The sequence below is a fragment of the Mangifera indica genome, chromosome 11 (genome assembly GCF_011075055.1).
Source record: "Mangifera indica cultivar Alphonso chromosome 11, CATAS_Mindica_2.1, whole genome shotgun sequence".
In the NCBI taxonomy this organism is placed as follows: Eukaryota; Viridiplantae; Streptophyta; class Magnoliopsida; order Sapindales; family Anacardiaceae; genus Mangifera; species Mangifera indica.
The window spans coordinates 5,481,114-5,501,125 of record NC_058147.1 but is presented as its reverse complement, the minus strand read 5'-3'; the positions used below and the strand labels follow the sequence as shown (position 1 = coordinate 5,501,125).

The 20,012-nt window shown below is 33.3% G+C and overlaps 5 protein-coding genes across 7 annotated transcripts; 1 reads left to right on the top strand and 4 right to left on the bottom strand.

Moving 5' to 3' along the window:
• Positions 1-1,282: 1,282 nt before the first annotated feature.
• Positions 1,283-6,608, top strand: LOC123229544 (mediator of RNA polymerase II transcription subunit 1-like). The gene is made up of 5 exons (XM_044655432.1): positions 1,283-2,476; positions 2,641-3,386; positions 3,470-3,559; positions 5,040-5,813; positions 6,126-6,608. The coding sequence occupies exons 1-5, from the start codon at positions 2,368-2,370 to the stop codon at positions 6,228-6,230; spliced, it is 1,824 nt and encodes a 607-aa protein (XP_044511367.1). The 5' UTR covers positions 1,283-2,367; the 3' UTR covers positions 6,231-6,608.
• Positions 6,609-7,023: 415 nt separating this feature from the next.
• On the bottom strand, positions 7,024-7,561 carry LOC123229671 (probable glucan endo-1,3-beta-glucosidase BG4). The gene is made up of 2 exons (XM_044655588.1): positions 7,303-7,561; positions 7,024-7,244 (listed from the first exon to the last, which is right to left on the bottom strand). Exons 1-2 carry the CDS (start codon positions 7,559-7,561, stop codon positions 7,024-7,026), a joined length of 480 nt encoding a protein of 159 aa, XP_044511523.1.
• A 2,490-nt stretch (positions 7,562-10,051) lies between these two features.
• Positions 10,052-11,221, bottom strand: LOC123229670 (glucan endo-1,3-beta-glucosidase-like). The gene is made up of 2 exons (XM_044655587.1): positions 11,143-11,221; positions 10,052-11,049 (listed from the first exon to the last, which is right to left on the bottom strand). The coding sequence occupies exons 1-2, from the start codon at positions 11,219-11,221 to the stop codon at positions 10,091-10,093; spliced, it is 1,038 nt and encodes a 345-aa protein (XP_044511522.1). The 3' UTR covers positions 10,052-10,090.
• Positions 11,222-13,149: 1,928 nt separating this feature from the next.
• LOC123230041 (fatty acyl-CoA reductase 8-like) lies at positions 13,150-16,208 on the bottom strand. 3 transcript variants are annotated; one of them, XM_044656141.1, is made up of 6 exons: positions 16,066-16,208; positions 15,880-15,983; positions 15,523-15,725; positions 14,837-15,014; positions 13,545-13,812; positions 13,150-13,413 (listed from the first exon to the last, which is right to left on the bottom strand). In XM_044656141.1, the coding sequence occupies exons 1-4, from the start codon at positions 16,142-16,144 to the stop codon at positions 14,999-15,001; spliced, it is 402 nt and encodes a 133-aa protein (XP_044512076.1). In that variant the 5' UTR covers positions 16,145-16,208; the 3' UTR covers positions 13,150-13,413; positions 13,545-13,812; positions 14,837-14,998. The 3 variants fall into 3 exon arrangements, 2 of the variants coding, with proteins under 2 accessions (XP_044512076.1, XP_044512075.1); XR_006505003.1 differs by lacking the exons at positions 15,880-15,983; positions 16,066-16,208 and adding an exon at positions 14,231-14,348 and having other exon boundaries at positions 15,523-15,641; XM_044656140.1 differs by lacking the exons at positions 13,150-13,413; positions 13,545-13,812; positions 14,837-15,014 and adding an exon at positions 15,032-15,206.
• Positions 16,209-18,586: 2,378 nt separating this feature from the next.
• LOC123230142 (glucan endo-1,3-beta-glucosidase-like) lies at positions 18,587-19,806 on the bottom strand. Its single transcript, XM_044656270.1, has 2 exons — positions 19,714-19,806; positions 18,587-19,617 (listed from the first exon to the last, which is right to left on the bottom strand). Exons 1-2 carry the CDS (start codon positions 19,790-19,792, stop codon positions 18,659-18,661), a joined length of 1,038 nt encoding a protein of 345 aa, XP_044512205.1. The 5' UTR covers positions 19,793-19,806; the 3' UTR covers positions 18,587-18,658.
• Between the last annotated feature and the right edge of the window lie 206 nt (positions 19,807-20,012).

The window sequence follows — 20,012 nt, the reverse complement described above, 5'->3', positions numbered from 1 at the left end:
AATAAATATAAAAAACAAATTATAGACCTAATTTCTTATTAAAATATTTTGTTAAATATATATATATATATTATAAAAATACGGTTTATGGATTGGTTCGGTTTGAAAATCATTCAAACCACAACTCAAACTGAAAAAACAGTTTGAAAAATTATAACCCAAAATAAACCAAATAATAATTTGTAAGTGATTCGATTTGGTTTCATAGTTTGAATCGAATTATATATACCCCTAATATAAAGTATACAAAAATGTTTTTCACAATGCCCCGTGATAATAATTATTAATAAAAGCATATAAATATCTTTTGTATAAAAAATAATAATAAAACTATATGTATTCTATTTTAAGTATATAATTATATATAATTTTAAATTAAAAATAAAATAATATTCAATAATATAATGACATATATAAGTATGTATATAATTGTATAGTTAAAATAGATATATATAGTATTGTTTAGAAGCAATAATATATATACTTATTTTAGATACATAAATATATACATATTTATATATTACTAATTCAAAATCACTTAATTTTATAATAATATAAATATAAAAATATATATATTAAAGATGCAAAAGAATTGTCATTTTTCTTGGGAGGCAAGTCATATAAATATTAAATGTTTCTTTCGTATGGAAAAATCTTCACACATGGCTCATTTTTAATAAGTTACAAATATGTATTCTCATTAAAATAATACATAAATATATAAATAAATATATATTTTTGTTGAGGGTGGACCTTTGATTCCTTTATAAATTAATTAACAAAATAAGTATGCTTCTTTTATATATTTTGAAATTGTTCAATGATATTTTTATTGTGAACTATATAAAAACTTGATAATTTAGTATATCCAAAATTTTATTTTTTATTTTGAATATAACTTGGATATTATGTAAAAATCTTAGATGTTTTTTTTTTACATGAAAATATATATCCAAAATTTTAATTATTATTTTGAATATAATTTGGATAATATGAAGGGACAATTTACATAAATAAGATATAAGTATTTTACCAATTTTACTAATATTTGAGATATTTAAAATAAAATGATTATTCATAACTTCCATGGAATTCATTGACACAACTTATCGTCTATCAACCTAGGGCCATTCTAGACCACACCACGCATATAAGTTGTGCAAAAGCCAACATCATATAAAACCCAGAATTTCATATTTATTTAAAACTATATTGTTAAAAACTTACTAACCATAGCAAAATAAATAAATAAATAAAAATTTATTTTTAAAATGATAAAAATTAGGAAAATGAGGGATTTCTTAGAAGGGGGGATGTTCATCATACGTTTCATTCTCAGTATCCGAAACTAATTGAAATTACGCCTCTCTCTGTCTCTCTTTTATCGCTCGATCACAAAACCCTAATATTCTTATCTCAACAACACTCAAACCCCATCTTCCGGTAAATATATTATTGTGGAGCTTGTTTTATTCTCTTCCGAGGACGCATTGTTTGGATTGCGAATATAATACTGGGCGGTTATTAAACGGTTACGTTTTTGGTAGAGTTGGGTAACAATCAATCATTCATTAGCAGCTTAGGGTTGTTTCTATTCGATTTATGTCTCTCTCTACAAATTTCCCTATATTTTGCTGAGAAAATATTTCGTTGTTCAAACCCTAAGTCCTGAAACTTACATACAACTTGTTTATAAACTTATAAGTCTGCGTATAATAGCCTACACTCATAAACTTTCTTTTTTTTAGGGTTTTTCTTTTTTCTTCATTGTTCTAGGTTTTTTTTTTTTTTTCTAATTTTGCCGGTTTGTGGATGTGAATCAACTTTAAGGAATATTTGGTATTCTTTCATTGTTGGCATTCATTGATTGTTGTTTTCATCTAAGGTATTGGTGTTTTCTAAGAGATGAGGGTCTATTGAGTGTGGTGGTGGTGGTGGTGCTGTCTGCAAATCCATCTTTAATTGAAGATGGAGGCGTAGAGACTAGAGAGTATTTTGGTTAAATTTCGTTAACTCATGCCACTATATGTTGCCACCGTCTTTGTTTTGCGTACACTGGTTACAGGCTTGTGTCAGAATTTGCTTCTGTTAGTTTTTTTAATTGAATAAAATCCCATTGACTAATATTGTACCTGCTAGTGGATTTAGAGCATTTTCTGGTTAACTGGTGACTGACTTGATTGGTTGCTTGGTCAATTGTTGGTGGTTGTGAAGCATAAGTCTGTGTTTTAGGAGGAAAGAAGGATAGAATTAGGGTTAGAAGGTAGTAACTTTGTAGGGAATGATAATTATTCTGTTGGGAAGGGGTGGTGAAGAAGGTGAGAGAAGTGTATCTCTTGTTTTATCTGATGATGTTCAGTGCTTCTAATGGAAAGAAGTGAACCTACACTAGTTCCAGAATGGTTGAGAAGTACTGGAAGTGTTACTGGTGGTGGCAGTTCAGTCCACCACTCTGTGCCATCATCTCCTCACTCAGGTACTCTACATATGTCAAGTTTTGGAATTTTTTATTTGCATTAATATTTTTATCAGTCAGTTCTATCAATGTTTATTCTTTATGCTTTTGGACATATAGAATTGTTTAAAATGTATTTAATCACGGAAATAAATAGTAATTGCTTTGTTAATTTTGATCTATAGATGGAACTTCATCTGTATATCACACAAGAAGTAGAAATACTAAGAGCATAAGTGATCTTGATAGCCCTCGTTCTGCCTTTTTGGACCGGACTTCTTCGTCAAATTCACGGAGGAGTTCTAGTAATGGTTCTCCTAAGCATGCATATAGTAGTTTTAATAGAAGTTACCGTGATAAGGATCGTGAGAGAGATAAAGAAAGGCTGAGCTATGGGGATCTGTGGGACCGTGATTCTTCTGATCCTTTAGGCAACATCTTAAGCAATCGGATTGAAAAGGACACCTTGCGGCGCTCTAATTCAATGGTTTCCAGGAAACATAGTGAGATTTTTCCCAAAAGGATTGTGCTGGACTCAAAATGCAGCAGTAATAGTAGTCATAGCAATGGAAATGGTGTGCTGTCTGCGGGTAGTACTGGCACTAGCATCAAGAAGTCTGTATTTGAGAAAGATTTTCCCTCACTCGGAACTGAAGAGCGAGGAGGTCCTGATATAGGAAGGGTCTCATCTCCTGGTTTGAGCTCAGCTGTTCAGAGCTTGCCTGTTGGTAGTACAACTTTAATTGGTGGAGAGGGGTGGACCTCTGCTCTGGCTGAGGTGCCCTCCATAATTGGAAGCAGCAGTTCAGGATCTTTCTCCACTCAAACTGGTTTAGCCTCTTCCTTGTCTGGGCAGCCCAGCGCTATGGCTGGTCTTAACATGGCTGAAGCATTGGCACAACCTCCAGTACGGGGGCGTACTGCACCTCAGGTAACTGAGTGAATTGTATGCTCCATTGTTCATACAATTTATGAAAAAGCAGGGTCTAATGAGGCATTTTTATCATCTTTTAGTTATCTGTCAAGACACAAAGATTTGAGGAACTGGAAATTAAGAAGTCTAGGCAACTAATACCTGTGACACCTTCAATGCCCAAGGGTTCGGTAAGAAAATCTTTTTCAATTCTTAAGAGACTTGCTCTTTTGATGTATTTCATCCCATTGAATAGTCCTATATTATCCAGAGTTTCATACTTGAGCCTCTGGTTTAGATAAATGTTTTTTTTTAATGTTGGTCACTACTAAAGCTTCAATCACAACTAAGAGATTTTGACAAGTCCTGGTGTTAATTCCATTTTATTGGAATCCTTGAGTGGATTACTATTGAGAATATGGAGATGTTATGTATTTATACCATTATGGTATTCTTCATTTTTGTTGTAGGAATAAGTAGTTGATTGCAGCAGTCATCCATTTTGATTGGTTTGGCCCTTGTTTCTGCATATTTCATATTTTTATGCACATTCATCTTTTTAAATATGAAGGTCTGTGCTCCTTTTTAATTTGTTTATTCTTAGATATTAGCTTGGTGCTTTCTGAATAGAATGCTTTGACTGGTTTTTTTTGTGTGTTTTGACCTGAAATCCTGTCTAGCGAGGGTTATTAGTCAGTGAAAAACTTTTAACATTTGTCAATTTCCTGTTTCTATCGCTAGGAAGTAAGTTCACTCATTTCATGGGGCAAAGATATTTTATATTGTCTTCCTTAGTGGAAGTGCTGTGTGATTAGGCTTGCAGCACAGTCAAGAGATAGAGCATTGATGCTTACTAATTCATTATATCCTTGACTGCTCAGTTAAATGTATCATAGTGGGGTTGTTTGGTAAGTTAGTGTGACAGGTTTTCTTCTCCTATCCATTATTTTCAGTAATTAATGAAGAGAAAATAAGTCATAATATGTAGATCAAATTGCTATTTCTGTAATTGCTAGTGTTATATAACTTGGTCATGATAAGACTATGCTGTTCAATTTTGTAAGAGGCTGTCTCTATTCCTTGGTCACTCTGGCCTTATTTTAATTTCAGTTGGCTTTTAAACTCTGGCCTTGTTTTGTGAGAGACTATGATATGTTTTTTTTTTTTAAAATTCTCGTGAAAAGAAATAACAAAATGAAGATAGTTGCTTAGAGGCAAAATATTGAAAGATTTCAAGTTGAGATACTGAGTGTTTCTGATTGTGTGAAATAAGTGACAACTGTTCAAATGAATGATGTGAAAAAAATATGACACTTTTATGATTGTTGGAAGATGTGTCACTTTACCTTTTAGGAAATAAAGTGTATTGATTTAAATCATAATATTTGTCTTTTTGTTTGTTCAAGATGTCCCTTTAGGGTCCATGAGAAGAGACCAAAAAGAATGGTAAATCTCTTTTGGCTTGTTTGCTGTAAAAAGGCACTTTTTTATTCCATTCTTGTGACTAGTTTGAAATTCACTGCAACTGTGTGCTCTTTTTTATGGGAGAGTAAAATGGCCATGGCTAATTTGTTTGACTAATCACTTACTGTCGTTTGGATTCCCTTGATAAGATTTTAAAAGTTATTTCAAGTTCCAGGTAATCATCTCTTTTTTTCTTTCTGGTTCCAGGTTCACAGTTTCTCTGACAAATCAAAACCAAAAACTGCTGTTAGAGCTGTTGAGATGAACATGGTTACAAAGAATGGGCAGCTGGCAGCTTCTTCATTGCTCCAGGCTAGTCAGTCTCTCCATGGTGGAAATGTGAAGTCTGATGTGTCCAAGTCCTCTCATGGGAAGCTCTATGTTCTCAAACCTGCATGGGAAAATGGTGTTTCCAATCCTCCCAAGGATGTTGCTAGTCCCACAAATAATGCCAACAGTCGAGCTTCCAGTAACCAGCTTACTGTTGCTCCTTTAGTGGCGTCAGCTCCTTCAAAGGCGCCAAACAATCTCAAGCTTTCCTCTGGGGAGCGCAAGGCCTCTACCTCGAATCCAATATTGGTATTTCCTGTGGAAAGGAGACCCTCCTTGTCACAAACTCAGAGCAGACATGATTTCTTTAATCTCTTAAAGAAGAAAACCTCAGTGAACAGTTATACTCTCCCTGGGGATTCAGGCTCTGATATCTCATCTATCACTGTGGAGAAATCTGGAGAAGTACTGAAGGAAGTAGTCGGTGTTCCTGTCAGTCATGCAACTGACAATGGTGTTGAGGTGAGTGTCAATGGTGATACCTGTGAAGAGGTTCAGATATTTTCAAACATGGGAGAGAAGAGTGTGGGCCACTATCCAACAGTGGATCCAGATGAGGAAGCTGCCTTCCTTCGTTCCCTTGGTTGGGAGGAAAACTCTGGGGAGGATGAAGGCCTTACCGAGGAGGAGATTAATGCCTTCCTTCAGGAGGTAAGCAACTCTCGCCTTTCCATACCATGTCACTCTTGTTGAGATATTCTTCAATTTGGGTATCTTAAGTGCCTCTTTTGTAGAGTCTATGAGACCTTCCAAATTGTGGCTAGACTTTGGTTCAACTTCACCACTTACCGGAAATGTTCTACCCTTTATTTTTTTGGGTTGTGGTTCAATATAATATATTTTTTCTTTTAGATCGATGTATTAAGCTAGTTTGATTAGTTAGTTAACTAGTTATGGACACTGTTGGAGTTTGCTGTAAATGCAATGTCATTTTGTTTATTCTATTTTTTTTCTTTTCTGCAGTACAAGAAAAGAGGCAGGCAGTTGAAGCTGCCCGAATTTCATGCATTCGGTGATGGTGGTGCTTCTTCTGAATTGAGCTCATCTGACTCTGTATCTGAGTCCTGATTAACTAGTTTCCCCACATAATATATTCAAGAAGGTCCATTTTTTGATGGCAGATGGGTAGTTTCTTCTTTTTCCTATTTTTATTTCTCTTTTGTTTGAAGAAAAGCCTAGGAGTTGGGTAGAAAGAAAGGGTGGGTCATGGGTGGAACTGCATTTTGCAATAGTGCAATAAGTTTCAGGTGGCGCAATCCTGCCTACCTAAACTGGGGAATTTTTTAGGCTTCAGGGATGTGTTTGGAGAGGGTGGACAGGTGCTGTTTTGTCTTCAGTGGAAGATGCTTGGAGAGTTGCATCTTGTGGTGTTTTTGGTCAATTAACGGAAAAAGGGAAATCAAAGAAGTTTCATTTTTAGTTTAGTTGGCACTAATTGCACATGAATAAAAAGGAAATAGAAGAAAATTCAGTTTATTAAGTAAAGCTTATGTCTAAGCCTTCTCATTTTTGTAGTTCTATTCAAATGATTCATTGTTTTGAAATGCGTAAAATATAAAGTTATTAAAGCGGCCAAATTTCATAGCATATATGATTGTTTCACCTTTGAGTATGACCATAACAACTATCTTCATTGGATTTGTTGTGCGTTTGCAGATGGAAGGCAACTGAAATACATTTAACTGTTTCGCGGGAGCATCATTAACCATCTCTTCTCTAACCGTTGATTTTAACTTTTTTCATCACCTTTTTCCAGCCGCAACAAACCTCGATAAGAGGAACATTGCCTGTGTTGATCTACTCCAATGCAACATAAAAAGAATCTACCACTGGTCCACTGCATAAAACAATCTGAAATATATTAACTTTCCATCGACCACTGGTCTGTTGCCTTGAACATGTCATTGTCAAACGATACATGATCTAGGTCAGATGCAAAAGTAAGGATAGACCGTTCACCAAGAAGGGAATCGGCATTTTCTGAACTTGCATATGCAAAATACTGTACAATGTTGTGCATGGAATCCACTGCCTCATTAGAGAAAGCTCTTGCTGAAGGCGGATAAGAGACTGATAATGCATCTATTGAAACAATCGCCAATGGAAGCAAAAGCATTATGAACGTTAGTCGTGGCTTGACCAATATAAGCGGCAGAAGATCCTGGAATCCCCTCGTTATGAACAGTGATCCATCCGATTTTCACACTATTTGCACAAGTCTGCACATTAGCAGTAACCCAGGCTGTGGCTGCTTCTTGACTTTGTGCAAGGTTTTGTATATCTTCATTTCTGGCTCCAAGGCTGAGTATGGTCACATACTTGAATTCATTTTCAGTTTTCAATATAAATGGCGCACTCCCTCTAGAGGGAAGTGCTATGACACTTGATTTTAAGAGCATAAATATAATTTAAAACTTGCATCCAAACAGGACTTTAATTGTAGAAAATAACTAAATTACCCTTTATTAAAATAAATGTGGGAAGACAAAGGAGTCCAATAATAGCCTAAACATCCCATAAATTGTGTAGCCAAATCAAACAAGCGTTCCTACACATAATCTCAAAAATAAACAAAAAGTCATGAATAATAACAGGAAATGTTTGAAACGCCCTCATGCTGAACTTTACTTTGACTCTCCCGCGGTGAAGTTGTCATCATCACTTGCCATATGTAAGACATGAAAAATAAGAGTGAATGAAAATTCATCCGGTAAATAAGAAAATTTAATCTTAAAACTTATTCTAGTTGACTTGAATTATTCTACCTTGACTTTGTCATCTGGATTGGACTTTGAACATTAATGATGTGGAGCTTACATCATTTAATTAATTTATCTTAGAAAACTTTCAGTCTTGCTTAACCATCTTGAGAAATATAATGATCTCGTAACTATGATGACTTTCTCTTGGTCATCTAAAATATGTTCAAGATCTTATACTATGATGATGCCTTAAATATAATATATGTAAAATATAGGTGAAAACAGTTTAAAACATTGTTTCTTTTCTAAAAACTTTTTCCTCTATACTAATTGATTTGGGTCGAGATAGAAATTTGATACTTGTCCACATAAGTTATATACTGTGTAGTCTCTTTAATCTACATGCATTATTGGATTGTTGTGCTATAATTATGCTCTATTGCAGGTGTGTATAAAAAAAATCTCACATGATGTCCTCTTGTAATAACCCTCATAAAAACATATCAAAACTCATGAAAAAATCATGTTTTTATGGGTGTTTTGTACAAAAACTATAATTACAAAGACTATCCCACATATAGTCCTTATGTGTCCTATGGTAAGCATTGTGGTTGTACACATGCTCCGTAGATCACTAGTTCCCATGTGTTAAACATCTTTACACCCTACTATGTGAAAACACATACAACAAAATTGATCTCACGCAAATGAAATTGGCTAAAATATGTTTTTAAGTAAAAATGTGATACACTTGAGCCACCAACTTAACTTAAGCTCGTGACTAGCTCTCATTCTTAACTTGACTTTCTCTCATGCTCTAATATGTTAGTGTACTCTTTAGACATGATACAATACTACTACATATCCTATATATTCTTACAATTTTTTGAGATATTGAATGTTATTTTATCTTTAATTCAAAATTATTTAATTATTTAATGACATATATTAAATATGTATCTATTTGTATACCTAAAATAGGTATACATAATTTTATTAATTTGTTTTTATTTCAATTTTGCAAATTTATAGGGCACCTTTTCTGGTCTACCTTGCACTTGGATAAGATGTCTCATTAATTAAGTTCCCAACTCTAATTTTGTATTAACAATACTTTTGTTTCGGTTGCATTTTTTAAGCATAGTAAAATTAATGTTGTTTAGTGCATAATAAGGAAGGAGAATTATTATGTCCCACCCAAACAAAGGAAAAAGATGAGTTTCCATTCTTAAAGTTTAAAAATAACATTTTTACACTTAAATTAACTGATTAATAGGATAAACATATGGATAGATAAGATAAAAATTATTTTATAATTTTTTTATTTATTATAGATTACGTTTTGTTATCCAAACTTTATTAAATGCATTTTCACTCTTTTTTTACAAAAAAGAAAGGAAAAACTTAAAAACTGTAATCAGTGAAACCAATATGGTATATTTGTAATAAAAATCGTATTGAAATGATGTGATTAAACTAGAATTATAATGCCAACTTTGATTGAAAATTGCGCTTATCGGATTAGTTGGAATCACATCAAAAAAGTTTTACTCTTGCTAGAATTACTTCGATATAGTATAATTTCAATTAAATCACACTATTCTAGTGATATTGTAACCCTAAATTCAAATGTAGTCCATATATCTTAGCCTCTTCATTTTTGTAATTCTGATTTGAAATGCGTAATATAAATTTATCAAAGCGGGCACATTTCATAGCGTATATGATCGTTTCACCTTTTCATCTTTTCATCTTTGAGCTTGCCTATAACAACTACCTTCATTGGATTTGTTGTGTATTTCCAGATGGAAGGCAACTGGCAAACATTTAACTATTCCACGGGACCCTCATTAACCATCTCTTCTCTAACCATTGATTTTAACTGTCACCACCCACAACTACAATCTACCTGGCTGGTGCTTCAACCATTGTGCGGTTGCATTGCAGGTCTCCTCATTTATGGTAGTCATTTATCAGTTGATTTCGTCCTCTTCCTGGTACCTTATTAATGGGCTAATTGATGTAAAATTTAAATTAGGGAGAGTGAATATTTACAAACCCACAAAATTATTGGCAACTTCCTTCACAAAATCACATATTTTAGGCATCTATTTCATAAAGAAAACCATTCATTTACTCAAATATATTGCAAAAAATCTTTGATACATGTATAGCTTCACTTCTTGAAGTAAATGTATTATTTCTATCCATCATTGTAATTAATGGCTAACAATTCAAAAGTGGATACACGGGCTGCTTCTGTGGAGTGAATAATCCAAAGTTCTGCTCAACTCCTGGTGCCTTCAGATTCTCGTTAAACATTGCGAAGAAAAAAGCTGTCAACAATTGGCCTGGTTTCCTTGGTGTTCCATTCCCTTTAATATGGACAATCAGATTTTGATTATACATATGCGCGTTTTCTTTGTTTGTTTTTGGCTCGTTCCCTGCTGAAGGCCAACCAGTCTCGCCTATAATAAGAGGAACATTGCTCGCGTTGATCTTCTCCAATGCAGCATAAAAAGAATCTACCATTGCATCAAATAAGCTAAAATATTTCAACTCTCCATCAACCACCGGTGTTGCCCCCTTGAACATGGCATAGTCTAACGATATATCTACCGGGTTAGACGCATAAGCGAAGTAAGGATAGACGTTGATCATCAAGGGTGTTGGCTTTTGTGAACCTGCACTTGCAAGAGACTGTACAATGCTGCGCATGGCATCCAACGAATCATTTGAGAAAGCTCCTGCTGAGGGCGGATAAGAGACTGATAATGCAGTCATTGCAACAACAGTTGTCACAGGAATGGGAGGCAAGCCAACGGAAGCAAGAGCAGTACGAACGTTAGTAATGGCTTGACCAACAAATGGGGCAAACGGTCCTGGAATCACCTCGTTACCAACAGTGATCCATCCAATTTTCACACTGTTTGCATAAGGCTGCACATGAGCAATAACCCAGGCGGTGGCTGCTTCTGGACTTTGTGCAAGGCTTTGTATATCTTCATTTCTGGTTCCAAGGCTGAGTATGATCTCTGTTCCTTTTAGCGCGTCCAGCACCTCATGTTTCGGCTCAAAAATCCTCATGTATGGAATTTTACACCTCTGAAACATGGCTACAACTTCTGCTGGAGGTGGAAGATTATCTCCATTCAACCCATAATTGACGCCGATATCACCCTGACCTGTGATAAATTCAACACACACTTAAAATCTTTTCCGTTTCCAATATAAATACATATACATATTTTGAATCTCAATATAGAAGACTAACTCACCAAAGCTGCAGGTCAGTAGAGCTGCCACAATTGCTGCCACAAGCATTAAATTATTCCATTGGAGCCTCATTCTCATCATTGTCGCTTGGCAAAAATGTCTCAAGCTTTGTGCATTTTTATAGCACCTCCTTGTATTACCCTTGCGCTTGGATGAGCCATCACAATAATTAAATTTTCAACTCAAATATTCTATTAACGATACTGATCCTTGTTTTCGATTCAGTTGCATTTTTCAGAAAAAAACATGTCATAATTGCATTGCTACTACCTTCAACTATATCAAAACAACATCTTCCGAAGTTGGAAAAATGACACATTTCCATTTATATCAGTTATTTTTAGGATGAACACACCAAAAAAATATACTTTTTGTAACTTTTAAAGATACCCTTTTGTATCTTTTGATATTCTACCAAAATAAAATTTCACCCTTATTTTGTAAACAAAATTAGAAAAATAAATTTTAAAACTTTAAATAGTCATAGACAACCATTTATATTGTATTGTATCAATATGATTTCAACTAGAATCACATCAAAATATAGCGATATCAATCAAAAACACATCCAAATAATGCAATTAAATCATAATCACACCATCAATGTGGCTTAAATAATAACACTATTTCGATGTAATTCTTATTGAAATCACACCACTCTGGTTGGATTTTAATTGGAATTGCACCAAAATAATGTTTTTCTAATCAAAATCATACTGATGTAATATGATTTCAATTGGATTATATCATTCTAAAGTAATTGTAAGTCTCTAACCCACTTTCAATTGTAATAACTGTAATTATAGATTTAAGACTAATTGACATTAGAAGTAAGATTTTAATATATATTTTTTTTCAATAAAAGATAATAGACTAAGCGAGAAAGTTTTAATTTGGTGGTAGAAAATAAATTTGTTTATACCTTAAATAGTTTAAGTGATATCATGTCTATAATATTTACATATTTTAACAAAAATACTCTTTAATTATTAAAAATAATGTTTGATTTTATTAAGAAAGCACTTGGATAAGATATCTCATTAATTAAGTTTCCCAACTTTAATTTTATATTAATAATATTGGACATTCCTGTCCTTCTTTGAGTTGCATATTTTTAGCCACATGTCATAATTGGCTTGTAGTAAAATGAATCTTGCACAGCGCATATTAAGGAGAGAGAATGATTATTTAATATCAAATTGTCAAGTTAAACACTTAAATATATTACCCATGAAAAGTGGTAAAATATATAAAATTACAATATAATTTGGAAAGGATAAAATCTTACGTGAGAAAGGAATAAACAGATCACGATTAATTCTACTCAAATATAAGAAAATAGAATATACGAGAATCAAATCACAAATCCCTTTAAAAAAAAGAAAAAAAGGAAAGACATTATATCATAGAGGGGTGTTAGGCCTATAATTTTGTATATAAATAATAATATAATATTATATGATTAAATAATTTTAAATTAAAGATAAAACAATATTTAATCTTATGATAATATGTCATTATTTATCATTAAAGTTGTGTGTATAGTTTTATTGTATATCATAAGAGGACTTTTATATATATTCACTTTGAGTACATAAATGGGTGTACACTTATATGTCACATGATTATGTATTGTTTTATCTTTGATTCAAAATTACTCAATTAATTAATGACATATATCAAATATCTATATATTTATGTATTCAAAATAAATACACATAATTTTAATGGTATTGTAATAGATAAATAGTACAACCTAAATCAATCATATAATAATATATATTAAATATATATTCAAAATATATATGCATAGTTTTAGTGGTATAGTAATAGATAGCTCAGGGAATAAGGGAATAGGAAAAGTCGAGGATGCTTCTATCCCGTTCTTATCTCTTGAGAGTACATAACTTACAAGTCCAGGGATATGAATATTGATGATGTAGTTTTCCCAGTCAATGTGTTTCGGATCAAAGTTAAATGCTTCTACTTCCTTTCCGCTCTCTTTTATTGCCATTCTCAACTTCTCTGAATTTGTGTCATCAAAGCTGTACAATAACAAGCAAATGGCGCATTTGCCTTCCTATTTTTGAATTTATTCAATAAGAGTAGAAAACATAAGCAGAGCAGTGGTTACATATGTACATATATGCCTCGAAAGAATATAAAGGGTTTGTAAAGTTTCACCAATCGCATCATGAATTTGATTTTTCGATCAGAATCAATACATACTTCCTTGTACTTTGGCGTAACATTGAATTCGCCCATTTCGGTACCTAATACAAAAGTTTAATACGAAAAATAAATCACAAGAATCAGTTATGGGAGATAGAATGAAGCTTAAAGCTTAAACCTTTTCTGGGTTGGAATGGACGGTTCTAGGTGTTAAATAAAAGAGAAAGCAAACCTGCAGTGGCAGCACGTATCTAATGGCCATGTTCATGCGGAAACTAGCTGATTTCTTCAATATTTTAAACTTGTGGGGCTGTAACTGGCTTCCCATTTTTGTTGATCAGTGAATGTTTAGTAAAATATCGGATCATAAACTCTTGAAGAGTCGAAATATTTATGGGGTTTCTCATAGATGACCCAACTTGATATATAATTTGAGAAGACTGTTTGTCATTTGCCATCATTGCTACGATCATTTGGTTTACCACCATGTCCGCTGGAATCTGCATGATGACGGTTCCATATCATAAATTTGTGTAAGTCAAGGTTTCGAAAATATAATAGAGATTCAAACTCATACATTTTCCTAAGAAGTTTTAATACTCTACCAATTTTGTTAATTTAAAGTTATTTACAGAAAAAAGTTAGAACTCACCAAATCGAGAATAGTATCAGGATTTTCGTATATGAATTTTAGCTTCCCTTTACCATGACCAAGAATTGGGCCATAGATTGTTTTGTTACCCGCCGTAAACATTAGACGTGAAACCTAATTTACTTGATTACAAGGAAGTAGTATATATTCATATTTAATTGATGAAATACAAATTATATAAAAAAATAGTATTATTATTTTCATTTCTTGTTGTGATTATATACCTCACGCCTCAATACAACCAGGAAATGGTTCAGAATAGGTACCGGTTACCATGGTGGGGAAGTGGTGACAAGGGGATGATCATCTCTAAAGTCTCCTAACATCATCTCTCCCATTGCCTTTGTAAACGCATATGTGTTTGGCCATCCATACAATCTTGCCCTGTTGAAAAGGTTATTAATTTATGAACTCTTCAGATTGAAGAGGGCACTTGAACATAATTGTAGTGATTTATAGAAAGATGATAATTAATGTTTTAGTGGTTCTCTTCTAACTTCAAGTGGGGGGCTAAACTTGAAAGGATTGTTGCAATATCTTTGTAGTTTCTGTAATATTAATGGATTTATTAATTGGTTTATCCTATATATATGTGTTTTCTTATTATTAAATTATGTGTACCCATTTTAGGTATACAAATAGATACACACTTATATGTGTTATAACATGATTTAATGATTTTGAATCAATAATAAAGTAACATCTAATCGTATATAAATGTGTACCTATTTATGCATTCAAAATAAATACATATAATATTGTTTTTTCTTATTAACTTCTATTTAATGAAATAAATTCCTACTATTGTTATTTGTTTAATTATTTGCATGTAGGACGAGTAAAAGATAGAACTGATTTCTTTAAGGTCAAACCTTTTCATGCCTAAATCCTGCATGGTTGAGATAGTTTCTTTTTCAGTAGCATTTTCCGCTTGAAGTCGATTTAATTGTTTTTCTGTATTGACGACCAATTCACATGTAGTTTCGAGAGTTTCACCGCTGTAAAATGGATTTTCTGGGATAATTCCTGATATGTCACCGCGCAGACAAGCTGAAGAAGGACAGAAACAAAAGCAGTCATTAGTCGGGTAGCCCCAGTCTCAATAAGAATACTAGAATAGGATAATTAAATAATGTTTTTCCAGCTGATACATGGAGAAGCACATTTATGTTGATACATTTCTTTGCAAAATTCAAAACATGCAGAGCCCCCGTTCCATTGGTGTTTAATGTAACGTCATATCTACAAAAGATGAATAAATTAAAACACAGGGATTTTATTAAATGTCATGTAATTATTGTAAGATGAATAAAATTTAACTGCAGTGTTATGCGTAAAAAATAGTTACATATTTGTCCGTATTATTATGTAATTGAATGTTACGAAATTAAATGTTACTTTATCTTTAATTCAAAATCACTCAATCACTTGATAATATACATAAATTATTTATTGATTTATATATTTAAAATAGATCTATATAATATTGTTGAAAATTTAATTAATTGAATAATCCTAGCCTCTCTCTCAATATATATATACATACATATATATATACCTTTCATCAAAGCTTGATGTTGCAGCGAAATTGACTACTAAATCTATTTCTCTGAGCATTTGTCCCCTTACTTGAGAATCTTTTACTCCCAGATCGAGAAAAGAAACATCACCAGCTACAGAAACCACCTTTTCTGATATAAAGGACTCCAGATTGGCACCGCAAGTGTCCCTTACAACCCTAAGCAGATCCTTTTCTACGATCTACATGTATACATGAATTGTTTTGGAATGTTAACTAGCAATTTTCAGATATATCCACAGAAATTAAGTATAAAATACAAGATAATATTTACCTCCCAAAAATAAACTGAGTCGGACGAACCTTACAAAGTAAATGAATACATAACATATATACCTCATTTTGCACACGTTTCGTAGCTGACTGTGTATCTTCTGCTCTCACGAGAAGATAGAGCTTTTTCACATTTGGTTGAATCCTCAGTATCTTCTCCACAAAAACTGCAAAAACGTAACAGCAATTGATGTAATTTTAGCATGAAATCATAAATAGAATGCGAGAGAGAGTGCAAACTTATAGTACTCTTTGCCAGAAAGCCAGTGGCAACAGTGATTAAAGTGGTCCTGTCCTTGAGAAATTGGAGAGGACCAAAGGATTCCATTTTGGGTAAAAGCAGAGAAGTTAACTTATGGCCGGAGAGCCCTAGGAAGAAGATCTGCTAGCTTTCTGGTGTGGTTTATTGAGCCGTAATGGCATATTTATACAATCCTTTAGATACTGTTTGCAGCCAGATGAGCAGCCCTCCAAGTCAGGCCAAAGGACTTTGTCCCATTCAATGTTTGGTGTAAATACAAAAACACATGATAGAGTTTTAAAAAGTTAAATACCTATCCAAAGTTTAGTCCATCTTTGCTTACCCAAGAATTTTTTATTATAGTTAAAGATAAAATTGTTATTTTACCAGTAATATTTAAATAAATAAAATTATTTCTCATTTCCTTCTTTAGTTTGGAAAACTGATAATTTTCTCTCAGGATTAAATTTTGAAAAATTCATTTTTCTCCTTAGGGTTTGATATCCTGAAATCTTACCACTTCCTCTGGTGAATGATGACCTCTCTCTTCAACGTTTCTCTCTTGAAGGAAAAAACTTTTATCTAGACCATGCTTTGTCATTTAGTGAAAAAGACAAGCGTCGTCCAAATCTAGATGATGAACATCATCCTTCATCATCTCTAGGTTTAGGTTGCAAACCGACAGTCATTGGTGGCTAGTACCTAGAGAAGTGAAGAAAAAAATCTAAGGACTTAAGGGGGGAGTCACTTTTTAAAGTTGAGGTTTAAGATGAAACATCAATTTGTAAAAATAGGGAATGAAATAAAATTATATATATGTTAATATTATTATTAAAATAATAATTTTATTTTTATATTTAACTATAATTTTAATAAAAGTTTAAGAATAAGAAGTGTTTGAGTTTTTAAAACCTTGCCGGTGTCATTTATCTTTATACCAAATCTTGGGTGGGAATAGTTCTTTGGCCCTCAAAGTCATGACAATTTGAGATTTCAAAGACTAAGCTACTGACTAGTAATGATTACAAACGGCCAACTAACGATTAAATAATTTTAAATCTGAACATTGTAATTATCAAAAGAAAAATCACGAATCCTATGTTACATCGTAAAGATCATTAAATAAAGCTAATGACATTAACTATCACATAAATATAAGATGTCATCAATACAGACATACTAGAAGTATATGCTCGTATTTAAGTAAAGGGTAAAATTATTATTTTATGTATATGTATGAGATTGGCTAAGTGTTGGAAGAGGAATGGTTATGCATATTAGAGATGTATGCCCATACGCCCAAGAAGCACAATATACAACCACACGTGAAAAGACATACAACTATACGTGGTGTTTAAATTTTGGATAAAAACGATTTTCTAATAATCGCATATCATAGTTTTCTTCACAAAATCATAGTACGTATGTGCATAAGGGCTGCACAGTTGGAAAACGTTATTAATTTGATAATCTGTGTTTACATATTTCAAAGCAATTGAGAGGAAGAGTGGTAAGTTTGGAAGACTTTGAGGAGCTTCGGAAAAGAGGTTATAATATGAAAATAATATCATGTGTATCTATTTTTTATATATAATTTAAATATATAAATAATATATTACTATATGATTAGATGATTTTAAATTAAAATAATATTATATTATTTATATATCTAAATTATATATTAAAAATATATTAATATAATTTTATTGAATGAAAAAGACTTTTAAATCCAGGGGTATTTACTACGGAAAGTTCAGTTCAACGGTCTGCTGCCCCAATTCGTAAATTGTATTTATTATGTACAACCACAACTCTAGCTGATTTGAACGTCGGCTCTTATTAACCACAATAAAATTAGGCAGCAGGTGTTTAAATTTAAAGACTTTAAATGATCATTTATTCATACCAACCCTTGTACTCTTTGCTTTGTCAAGTATATATGCAGTTTCTTTTTCTTTTATTGGATGTTTCCGGATTAATGCGTCGCATAGCCTCTATCAGGAAAACTTGTTACCATACATGTTATCGGATAGTCGTATTGCATTGGTAGAACTCCTATTTGGTTAAAATCACAGATTACAATATCCCAGAGACGATCAATTGTTAACGGATAGACATGTTACCATACGTGCCACCACGGCCGATAAATTAGTTAAGGATGTGAATAATTCAGTTTAAACAATAAACCATATCGAAGAAACAAGTCGGCACAGAATTGGAGAGTTAATTTACTTCATCTCCCCATATGATATGAAGTAAAAAATGTTTGCAGTTGCAATCTTTATTCATTGGAAAATCCTATTGATGAATGTTTTTCAATTTCCAAAAGAAAACTTTTATTCGATAAAGAGGTGTTGTGTGGCTACTGTATTGGCTGGATAAGAAAATTAATGGGTGGCCAAACTACGTCAATGACTTAATAGTATTTGTTAGTACTATAAGATAATTTTACCGGGTCAGAATTCGAAATATGGAATCCTGAATTATCAAACAGGAAATCACATATTTTTGGCATCCATTGCCATTGCATAAAGGAAACCATTTATTGTATAACTTCACTAATTGAAGGAAAAGTTTTATTTCTAAGCATCATTTTGTTGGCTAACAATCCCAAAATGGATACACAGGCTGCTTGTCTGGAGTAAATAATCCGAAGTTCTGCTCAACTCCTGCTTCCTTTTTATTCTCATTAAACATTTCGAACAAAAATGCTGTCAACAATTGGCCGGGCTTCCTCGGTGTTCCATTGCCTTTAATGTGACTAACAAGATTCTGATTATACGTCCGTGCGTTTTCCTTACTTGTTTTTGGGTCGTTCCCTGCTGAAGGCCAACCAGTCTCGCCTACAATAAGAGGAACAGTACCCGCTTTTATTTTGTCCAAAGCTGCATAAAAAGAATCTACCATTGCATCAAATAAGCTAAAATATTTCAACTCTCCATCAACCACCGGTGTTGTTGCGTGGAACATGGCATAGTCTAACGGTACATGATCCGGGTCAGACGCATAAGCGAAGTAAGGATAGATGTTCACCATTAAGGGAATCGGCGTTTGTGAAGCTGCATTTGCAAAATACTGTACAATGCTGCGCATGGGATTCACCGCTTCATTTGAGAAAGCTCCTGCTGAGGGCGGATAAGTCACTGATAATGCTTCCATTGAAACAACAGTTGTCACAGCAATATTAGACAAGCCAATGGAAGCAAGAGAATTACGAACATTAGTCATGGCTTGACCAATAAAAGCAGCAGACGGTCCTGGAATCGCCTCGTTACCTATAGTGATCCATCCGATTTTCACACTATTTGCATAAGGCTGCACATTAGCACTCACCCAGGCGGTGGCTGCTTCTTGACTTTGTGCAAGGTTCTGTATGTCTTCATTTCTGGTTCCAAGGCTGAGTATGATCTCTGTTCCTCTTAGCGCGTCAAGCACGTCAGGTTTCGGCTCAAAGATCCTCATGTATGGAATTCCACACCTCTGATACATGCCTACGACTTCACTTGGAGATGGAAGATTATCTCCATTCAACCCATAATTGACGCCGACATCACCCCGGCCTGCAATATATTCAACACACTGAAATTCATTTTCCGTTTCCGATATGAATACATATACATACTTTGAATCTCAATATAGAAGGAAGACTGACTCACCAAAGCTGCAAATCAGTAGTACTGACACAATTGTTGTCACAAGCATTAACTTGTTCCATTGGAGGCTCATTGTCGTCATTGTCACTTGGTAAAAATGTTTCAGTTTTGTGCATTTATATAGCACCTCGTTCTATAGACCCTTGCAATTGGTAAGACATTTCCTTAATTAAGTTTCCAACTCAAATTTTCTGTTAAGGATACTGTTGTTATCTTTTCTTCAGTTGCAGATTTGCACCCTTTAGAAATAAGATGCCATAATTGCATGGCCAGTATCGCCATTACGTGAGAACAACAAGCTT

Excerpts from the sequence above, each read along its gene's own strand:
- LOC123229670 (XM_044655587.1), bottom strand. The coding sequence starts at position 11,221 with ATGATGAGAATGAGGCTCCAATGGAATAATTTAATGCTTGTGGCAGCA. Across the intron at positions 11,050-11,142 it reads TCTACTGACCTGCAGCTTTG|GTCAGGGTGATATCGGCGTC; the intron begins GTGAGTTAGTCT and ends AATTTATCACAG.
- LOC123230142 (XM_044656270.1), bottom strand. The coding sequence starts at position 19,792 with ATGACGACAATGAGCCTCCAATGGAACAAGTTAATGCTTGTGACAACA. Across the intron at positions 19,618-19,713 it reads ACTACTGATTTGCAGCTTTG|GCCGGGGTGATGTCGGCGTC; the intron begins GTGAGTCAGTCT and ends AATATATTGCAG.
- LOC123229544 (XM_044655432.1), top strand. The coding sequence starts at position 2,368 with ATGGAAAGAAGTGAACCTACACTAGTTCCAGAATGGTTGAGAAGTACT. Across the intron at positions 3,387-3,469 it reads GGGGGCGTACTGCACCTCAG|TTATCTGTCAAGACACAAAG; the intron begins GTAACTGAGTGA and ends ATCATCTTTTAG. Across the intron at positions 3,560-5,039 it reads CTTCAATGCCCAAGGGTTCG|GTTCACAGTTTCTCTGACAA; the intron begins GTAAGAAAATCT and ends TTCTGGTTCCAG.
- LOC123230041 (XM_044656140.1), bottom strand. The coding sequence starts at position 16,144 with ATGGAATCCTTTGGTCCTCTCCAATTTCTCAAGGACAGGACCACTTTA. Across the intron at positions 15,984-16,065 it reads CACTGGCTTTCTGGCAAAGA|TTTTTGTGGAGAAGATACTG; the intron begins GTACTATAAGTT and ends ACGTTTTTGCAG. Across the intron at positions 15,207-15,522 it reads ACATCAAGCTTTGATGAAAG|ATATGACGTTACATTAAACA; the intron begins GTATATATATAT and ends CATCTTTTGTAG.
- LOC123229671 (XM_044655588.1), bottom strand. The coding sequence starts at position 7,561 with ATGCTCTTAAAATCAAGTGTCATAGCACTTCCCTCTAGAGGGAGTGCG. Across the intron at positions 7,245-7,302 it reads ATCTTCTGCCGCTTATATTG|ATGCATTATCAGTCTCTTAT; the intron begins GTCAAGCCACGA and ends TTGTTTCAATAG.